The sequence below is a fragment of the Medicago sativa genome, chromosome 4, assembly GCF_051527215.1.
Source record: "Medicago sativa cultivar Bolivia chromosome 4, Bolivia_mono, whole genome shotgun sequence".
Lineage (NCBI taxonomy): Eukaryota > Viridiplantae > Streptophyta > Magnoliopsida > Fabales > Fabaceae > Medicago > Medicago sativa.
Genome location: NC_140752.1, coordinates 32,835,206 through 32,845,098, shown reverse-complemented (window position 1 = coordinate 32,845,098; position 9,893 = coordinate 32,835,206). Strand labels below are relative to the sequence as shown.

At 33.1% G+C, this 9,893-nt stretch overlaps 1 protein-coding gene across 1 annotated transcript; it reads right to left on the bottom strand.

Moving 5' to 3' along the window:
- Positions 1-7,691: 7,691 nt before the first annotated feature.
- LOC146928848 (uncharacterized) lies at positions 7,692-9,656 on the bottom strand. Its single transcript, XM_085707143.1, has 4 exons — positions 9,305-9,656; positions 9,089-9,153; positions 8,576-8,996; positions 7,692-8,278 (listed from the first exon to the last, which is right to left on the bottom strand). The coding sequence occupies exons 1-4, from the start codon at positions 9,654-9,656 to the stop codon at positions 7,692-7,694; spliced, it is 1,425 nt and encodes a 474-aa protein (XP_085563269.1).
- Positions 9,657-9,893: the final 237 nt, after the last annotated feature.

Below are 9,893 nucleotides of genomic sequence, written 5' to 3'. Positions count from 1 at the left end.
CATTAATCCACATTTTATTTTCTTTAAACTGAGTGTCTATGTTGATCCATTTTGGAGATTCTTGAATTTCCTATTTCTTTATGGATTTTCATAGTCACATTTTTTCTAAACTTGGATTAAAAACTTGGATTAATTGAATGTCAAAGAACATTTATCGATTTTGATTAAATGTAATTACACTCGCTTAATAGGCTATCCCTATAAGTAATTACTATTCATCTATCTATGTGGATATATGACTTTTATAATTGAAAACTCATTGGCAGAACCACTAACCCTCATTGGCAAAACCACTAACCACAGACTTGTATATATGAGTATTGTAACTCATGATGATTTGATTAAGTCTACAATATTTTGGGTTAGTGGGAGTTTGTTATAGCATTTTTAAAATGCTTGGGCCATTCCTTAATGACACATTTTTTTTTTTTAATTCAAAGTGTCACTATAAATTCATCATTTGTTAGAAAAGTGAGTCTTTGATTATGATTTGTTTTCCCTATCGGATTCAATTTCTGCAGCATTAAAACTTACTTCTCTTTTGAATGATTAGTGCTTTGACCATACATATAATTTTCAAATTAAAATTCTTTATGACAAGTGAAATTTTATATTCTTTTAGTAATTGAGTATTGTCATCCAAGTGGGAGATTGTTGGATTAATTATTTAATTAATCAATCATGGATTGACAATAATCAATTATTATAAGTTAATATTAATTTATAAATTATGGTCTATAGTGTTGAGCACTAATTAGTTGATGAATATGTGTGATTGGGCTATTCTTACTAAATGGACCGTGATGGGTTGGACCATTTAGATAAGCCCAATGAGAGGTCCCTGCCCTCAGCCGTTTAACTATTTAAACGTCATCCCATCAGACGGTTAATTATTCTGAACATTCTGGTGCTAAACAGAATGAGAGTAGTCATCCCTCTCATCCTTCCGACAACCATCCTTCATGAATCCTAAATCTTAAAGGTACACAATCTCTTATTCCTTCTTTCTTGTCTTGCTATATTTTGTATCTAATGATCCATGACTAAATCCTAAAACTTTTATCATAATCACACCACTTTTTAATACAAACTTACTAATTTTAACATCTTAACTAATGCCTCTAGAGCGCTCATTAACATTCACATAATTTTATATAATCCATTCCGTTCCCACTATGTACAAAATATATTTGTAGACATATTTAGGGAACTATTTTTAAAAAGTGGCATAGTCGAGTGATTTAATTCGATGTATATGTGAAAACATTTACGTTATCACCGTATATATACAAATTAAAGTCTAACATTTCCGTGTGGGTGATATTGGTTCTCTCGCGCTTCCGTTTGGTGGCATACATGTCTTTAGGAAGTACATTGATGTTTGTTTTCAAGTAATTTGGTTGACTTGCATTTGGGTCATTTGGAAGAGCGGATGCTAGAGTTTTTAACAAATTTTAATTTTTTGGAGCAATTACTCGAGTGTGTCAAGCTTCATTCTTAGTGGTGGTTGAAGGCTAACGAATCATCTTTTTTGTGCTCAAATTCTTCTCTTTGTTTAGGTTTCACCATCATGTAATGGTGGTTTTGTCTTCAATTCTGTTAGTTCTTTTAGACTTGCTACTTGCGTTTGTTCTTTTTTTCTTTTAGACAAGACACATCTTGTACTTGAAAGAGTTTTTTTTCATCTATTTATATATTGGCTTCTTAAAACAAAAATAATAATAATGACCAACTGTAGTATTTTTTTAACTTTACTAAAAGTAGTAAAGCTCACATTTATATTGGGTTCATATTAGACGCACTAAAATGGTAATAATTAAGTGAATGAAAAAATTGAAGGAAAAATGTTACTCGAAAATACCAATTATTTTTATATAAGGTCGAAATAATATTTTTTTTATATTGTCAAATATTTTTCCTATTGTTGTGGATCTTTCCTATTTTAATGGGATTTAAATAATTTTTTAATTAATAAAATAAATAATCTATTATTAAAATGATAAAATAGTTTAAATAAACGGTACAAATGAAAGAAAAAATCCAGCTACAAAAATGTATCCCTTTTATATATTACTAGCGAAAATAAGGGCACTCACGTGCCCGTATTTCTGCTCTTTTTATTGCACTAACGTTTGAAAATTATGAACGGTATTTTTTTTATTAAATTTTGATTTTGATTAAAACTAAAAATATTTTATGTTTGTTGCTTTCAAATTATAACAAATCAAACTAACAATGATTATCTATTTCAATGAAACCAACAATATAAGAAAAAAAATATAATCTAAATTCTTATTTTTTTAATGACACCAACAACAATCTTTATTATAAAAAAAATGTGTAAGAGTATGATTGGGATAATGAGAAAGTAAGTGTAGATATAGCCATTCATTTTGTTACATTTTTTAAAGGATAAAGAAAAAAAATTGACATATATATACTCATATCGTGTTTGTTACACTTTTATTTTAATATTTGAATTTACTCTTATCTATTTATTATATGTGTTACTTATATTGAAAGTTGAGGCTAATTTAGGAAAGAGAAAAAATCAGCATTTAGGAAAGAGAAAAAATCAGCCTAAAATAATCAAATAGTATTAGTATAAAAGGCACGACGCAAATATCTCATAGATGGATCGTTAAGCAAGAATGCCCACTTTGAGAAGAGCAAGTAACAAAATCCAGCAGCAAGAACATACGGAAATTCGAGGTTATGCACAAATTTAAGACTTATATGTACAAATTGCAATGTGAAAATGACAATTAAAAAGACAATTTGATCCCTAAATCGTAAAACATAAATGTGTCAATGCAAAATTAGTACGACAATAATAACTATGTCAATTTTGTTTAAATAAATTTTTTTAGTACGACAATAACAACTATATCAATATTGTTTAAATAAATTTGTAGGCATAGTTAGGAATAATTGGGAACAATGTCATCCAATTTAAGAAAGTACATCATCAAGACAAGTCTAAAGCATAATCAAGACAAGTACTTAAATACATGATAATTTTCCTTCAAAAAAAAAAAAAATACATGATAATTTATAAACACTTGACACCTTAATCCACTTAGATTGATTTGATGGCATTGACTTCAGACTTTAAACCGTAATTCTCTTAATGTTTTAGATTTGATTCTTTTAATGGACTAGTTTGAATTTTTAAAAGAAAGAAAAATACACATGACTCCTGAAAATATTTTTCCATTATTATCAAAAAGTAAACATTTAAATTGGTCCTCAACCAGATCCTAGGAGACCTATTTAGTCTGTGTGAAATGATATTTATCAATTTAATACTAGATCAAATTGACTTTTTTCTCATTTCTCAGAGACAAAATAGATTTGTTAGGGACCATTATTTGGATATTCACCCTATATATATAATATATATATATAAATCTCCCCGACTCCATTTATTTAGGCTTTCGACATGTGATGATGGTATACTTAATTACACCCTTCTTTTTTTTTGAAAGAAAAAAAAAATAATAATAATAATAATAATAATAATAATTTCCATCGACTAATAAAAAAAAAATATTATCAATAATATATAGGATCAAATGTATTTTTGGTTCATTTAAAATTAAAGATTATTTTTAGTCTTGTGCATTTAACATTTTTTGTATCACTTTTTAGTCCTTATCGTTGATAAAAGATGAGGACTAAAAACCTTCCTTTTGACCCTAATAAGAATTGTGACTTGAGACATGGGAGTTGTTTGTAAATGCAGTAATAATTAATAAATATTGAGCTTACCACTGGTCAAGATTGAAACGAAACCTTTCCATGATAATGTTGAACTTGTGAGTGCTGGCCACTGGTCAAGATTGAACTTGTGAGGACCAATCTTCTGTTTTGATGTCCTACTTAGTGATCAAGCATGTTAAGATGTGAATGAAGTTAGTAATACAACTAAACCTATCGTTTATCAAAGTTTCTCAATTTAAAAAGATTACAAAAGTTTTAGAGAGAGCTTCATAATATATTTGAAACAAAAATTACACAATTCCTCATTTAACTTAGATAATACCTTCGTCGATTTAATCTTTAATTTTGCAATCAAGTAACATTTTCGTTTTTTATATTTTTTTATTCTGATTTAATCCTTTATCTTATAAAATACCAACATTGTCATTCTTTTTTTTATCCAAACAAAATAAAAAAATCATTAAAAAAACCTTAAAAAAAATGCATCAGACTCATAACCAACCAAAGATATCTTCCTTTAAATTTGGGTGCCGCATAGCAATATGGGGGTATAAACTGCAATACTGATTTCTACTAGTTAGCTTTGCTTTGTATTTGGGTCCTCATATATAGGCCCACTCTTGTTTTTTGAGTATTACTTTTCCCACCCTATACCTTTCCTCGCGCGCCCTATTTTTTTCCAATTTTACCCCTGGTCCGGATTTCGTATTCCGGATTGAATTGTTAGAATTTTGCAGATGTTTCCGGATTTTGAAATCCGGAATAATGTTTTACCAGAACTTTTGCAATTTTAAGCTTTACAATTCGTAAAATAAAATGCGAATGAAATAAAAAAGAGAAATAAAAAGACACAAACATGAAAACAACTCATTTTATTAAAATATGAACAATACATTACAATAATTTTCAAGCTTTTTAAGCTTATTACATAAGATCCTAATTTTCAAGCTTTTTAAGCTTATTACATAAGATCCTAAATCTATTTCTAAACACCTAAGAGCCTAATTCTAATCTCCTAAGAGCCTAACCACTGGTATGTGATAGGACATACCAGTAGTTTGGCTATTGGAGGAAAACCGAAGGAGGAGGGAAGAGGAGGGCGGGAAGAAGAAAACAATGCCCCTGAGGGAGGGGGGGTGCTCAAACTTACGCCCAAACAGGCGAAGCTAAGAACCACACTGACCCACATGACCCTCAGATGAACCGCACTTAGTTGCAGCGCGGTTCCATCGTCATTGACCGTTCATACAAACCCTGAAAGTTTTCAACGAGGCCCTTATCTATGAAAGGCCAACGATGGAAAACCATGGTTGTAGAAGGAAGAAGAGGAGGAAAGGGTGGGAGAGGATGGTGGGAGAAATGGTGGGGTTTGGAAGGCTATTTATAGGGAGGGGTGGGTCAAAAATGGTTGGGAGGCCATAAATGCAGTCAAAAAACTTGGTAAAACGCGTTTTTTTGACTTGACTACCGAAAAAAATGTGTGGTGCAGATCACTAACCATGACTGATGCATTCTGGAATATAAAATCCGGAATGCACATCTGTTTTCCGGAATATATTTTCCAGATTAATGCGATAATGGTGAACGAGGGAAAAGTTGGCACTTCTTGTAGGGCTAAGGACATTCCGGAATGTAAAATCCGAAACGCTTGAGCATTGGATTCTTTTGAAAGAGAGCCATTAATGTGGGTTTGGACGGTTACAACCACTAACACGTTTTCATTGACTGTATTAATGACCTAGGACTTGTTTTAGGCTATAAATAGGCTTCCATCTTCAACAAATACATTCATTCTCCACTTCACCTCTTTTCTTCCATTTTCTTCAAATGTTTCTAGTTTTTTAGGGGTGTCGGTGGTGTCATGGTCATTGTTGACCGTTCATATCAACCCTGCAATTGCATTGCAGCTTGTGTGGGGTTCATATAACGGTCAACAGAGACCCTTGACATCAAAGAAAGACACAAAAAAGCACACAACATCTGGTTCGGTTTGCATATTCCGGAAATCACTAACAATCTTGTCCGGATTATATAATCCGGAACAGGGGTATTTTTGGAAATTTTGCAGGGCGCGCGAGAAGGCAGCAGGGTGGGAAAAGTAAATCTCTTATTTTTTTTAATAATTTACTCTGAAGAATTTATCAATAAAATAAGCTAATTAATACATTTTATAGACATTTTATAACTCTACTTATTTTTATATCTGAATGCAAATACTAATGTAAACGTTCATGTAATAATATAAACTTATAGAAAGTTAAAACAAAATTTATATAACTTCTCATAGGAATGTCTTAATTAAAGCTTTTTTTTTTTTAAATTAGGTGTATTAATTTACTACCTGAAATGACAAGGCCTCGAACAATCTAACCTATATATCACTTGAGCACCACTTTGGTAGATACAGTTATAATAACTGGACACAAAAGTCCAAACACAATACAGACATCGTATTCTGTATAGTGTTATTTAATTTTTTTTTCCTTCTTTCTCTCTTCTCTCCCACACCCACACTGCTTATTTTCTCTCTCATCTCCAACCCAACAACTGACCACTGCTCCTCCCTCTCTCTGGCCAATGACCATCGGCGACCACTATCATCGACCTTCTTCTCATTTCGCTCCACCACCACCATCCATCTCCTTCTACCATCAACTTCGATCTCACACTACTGCCATCATCCCTTTTATTTCTCTGTCACCGCCACAACCATCGTTAAACTCTGCCTCGTAGCTCTCATTGACCAGATTTCATACCTCCTTTCTCTGTCGTCGTCGTTAAAATTGCCGTCGCCGTCGTTAAACTCTCAGTCGCCGAGAACCGAACGCAAATCAGATTAAAATAAACGGAATCAAGACAGAGAATAGATAGATACATCGACGGCGAAGATGGGAGGGGAGGTTGCAGCGGTGAAGGAAGAAAGAAGATGGGAATGGAAGAGGAGGGTGTGCTGCGTACAGGTAGAGGAAACAGAGAAGAGAGAATAGAAAATTTACAGAATTACCCTTCTTGTTCAGCTAAAAATTCGTTTTTGTCCGTACAATTTAAAGTGGAAATTACAAAATTGTCCATGGTGTTGTATTTGTGTCAAGATTTGTGTGTTTATTTATCATTTCTGTTGGTAGATAATATGCATCAGATATTTTTTTCAAAAGATCCTCCTCCCATTGTTGTAGGGACTCTTCGTTTGGGTTAAGGACCATGTGGCACCATGTTACTATTACTATGGTAGCACCTGGTGCTTTTACCCTAGCTAACTCTGCAACAAACTGAAAAAGTTTATGTGAATAGTAGATTTGATTTGATTTGATACAAGACAATGTATTGATGGTAGAGTGAAGATTTGATTTGATCATTAATGAGTGGTGGAGGAGTAGGAGGAAAAGTAGGTGATGGAGGAGGTTCGTCATTAATGAAAGGTGAACTGACAACAAGTGGTTCACTTTCAGATGAAGGAGATGATGGAAAATATGTCCAAGATGAGATGGAATATGGTTGAGATGGAAAATAAGGCAAAATATGTTCATAGAAAGTGACATTGCGAGATATAAAGATAGAATGGTCATGAAGGTCAAGTAAAACAAAACCTTTATATCCTGACTTGTATACCAAGAAAAGAGATTTTCTGGCTTTAGGGTGAAGTTTGGTTCTGTGTGCATGTAAAGTGGAAGCAAAACAAAGGCAAAAAAAAACCTTAAAGATATTAGGGTCAGGAATAGAGTTGTAAAACAACTGATATGGTGATTGATTTTTGAGTAGACGGTAGTGACTCTATTAATGAGAAAAATAGCATGTAAAATTGCATAAGACCAATATGATTTGGGTAGTTTAGATTGAAAAAGTAAGGCTCTTCCTACATTGAGGATGGGTTGGTGTTTTGTCTCCACTCTCCCATTTTGTTGTGGGGTTTCAACACAAGATTTTTGGTGTAATATGCCTTTAGAAGCATAAAATGCAGGAAGAGTAAATTATGGTCCATTATCTGACCTGACAACTTTAGGTGTAGTGTGATATTGATTTTCAATCATGGTGATAAAGGTTTTGACATGTGATGACACTTCTGCTTTGGACTTAAGTAAAACAATCCAAACATATCTACTATGATCATCAACAATAGTAAGAAAGTATTTATGATTATGAACAGATGGAGTTGAAAGAGGACCCCAAATATCCATATGCAACAATTCAAATTTAGCAGAAGCATGAGATAAACTAGAAGAAAAAGGTAATTTTTTGTGTTTTGCATAGTGACAAACATCACAAACTGCTTTATTATCAATATTGATATCTGGATACAAGGGGTGCATTTGGTACAATCTCTGATGAGACAAATGTCCTAGTTTAAAATGCCACAAGGCAGATAAAGGAATAGAAGAACTAAAGTAATTCATACAAGAAACTTTCTTAATGGATTTATTACAATGGGAAAGATTAGACTGAAAAGCACTAGAAGGAAAACTAGCATCAGTGAACTTCAATCTGTAAAGACCATCATGAATTTCACCCAAACCAATCATCCTCTTGGAGGTCAAGTCCTGTATAAGACACAGATCAGCTTGAAAATTGACAAAACATGATAATGAATCACAAAGTTTAGAAACTGAAATGAGGTTAACTTTGAATTGTGGTGAATACAAAACATGAGAAATATAAAGTTGTGGAGAAAAGTGTATGGTACCAGCTTGATTAACAATAATAGATTGACCATTTGGAAGGTTAACATGAGTGGGAGAAATAGAGTAAATATCACTAAAATATTGCAAAGAGAAACTTATATGCTCATTGACACTATAATCAATTAATCAAATAGGAAATTGAACATTCAAAGAGTTGGAGGAAACGATATTTATACCTGTAGAAGTAGGTAGCTGAGAAATGACATGGTTGGAACTAGCTGAGGGAGAAACTGAAGGAGACAAACTGGAATGTTGAAGCAAGGAAACAAGATGAAGATATTGCTCTTGAGTAATACTGCTATTAGAAACTGATGAAGAAGCCTCAACAACATTATTCACAGGCTTATCTTCAGGAGCGTCATGAGAAGAAGCATTAACAGAAGACTTGGGCTTCATAGAAGGAGGAAATCCATGCTTTTGGTAACATGTCTCCACTGTATGATTAGTTCGGTTGCAAAAGGAGCAATATCTAGAACCCTTACCACCATAAGTGTTCTTTCCACGCCCATAGCTTCTGTTAGAATCAGTAGCATTCACTAAAACATTGGAATCGTCCAAAGGAACAGGTAAAGAGATTTGAGCATTGTTACTCTCTTCCTAAACAACTAGTGAATACACTTTATTGATAGAAGGAAGGGGATCCATCAATAACACTTGAGTTTTCACAAATGAAAATTGCTTATTCAAACCAGTGAGGAACTGTATAACTTGATCTTGCAAACGAAAATAGCGTGCAGAACGCATAGCTTCACATCTACATTGGTGAACATAGGTACATAATGGCATGGGTCTATGGGAATTAAGCTCTTCCCAAAGAGTCTTCATTTTAATGAAGTAATCAAGTACTGATTTTGAACCCTATTTGAGATTATTGATATTAGAGTGTAACATAGAAACATGTATACGATCAACTTTGGTGAATCTATCCTTGAGCTCTTCCCAAAAATCAATTGAACGAACATGGAAGATTATAGTTTGTGCAATTTGAGGAGAAACTGAATTAAGAATCCAAGAGTGAATCAAATGATTGCATCTTTCCCACGCGACTCTGTTCAAATCATCATTATCAGGAACAGGAGTGAATCCATCAATGAAAGCAAGTTTGTTTTTGGCGCCAAAAGCATGTTGCATTGATATGCTCCAAGCCAAATAATTGGATCCGATGAGAAGAGGCGTAACCACAACGGTATTGGGACCTTCACTGGGATGAACATAGAAAATCGAATTGGTGTCAACTTGATTTTGTTGGCGAACCATGATTGAAACAGTGAGAAGAAGAAAATTGAAGAAGAAGAAGTATGAAAATTGCAGAAACTGCGAGAAACTGGAAAATTTTCCAGAAAACAAAGAGTAATCAGAGGAAAAACGATGAATTCAACAAGAAAACTCAAGAAAATCACGTGAGAAAGCGCGAGAAAACGCAAGAAAAAGCGCGAAAATGCATCGGAAAAGTTAGTTACGGATCGTAACAAACTCTCTCTTCAAAGAGAGCTC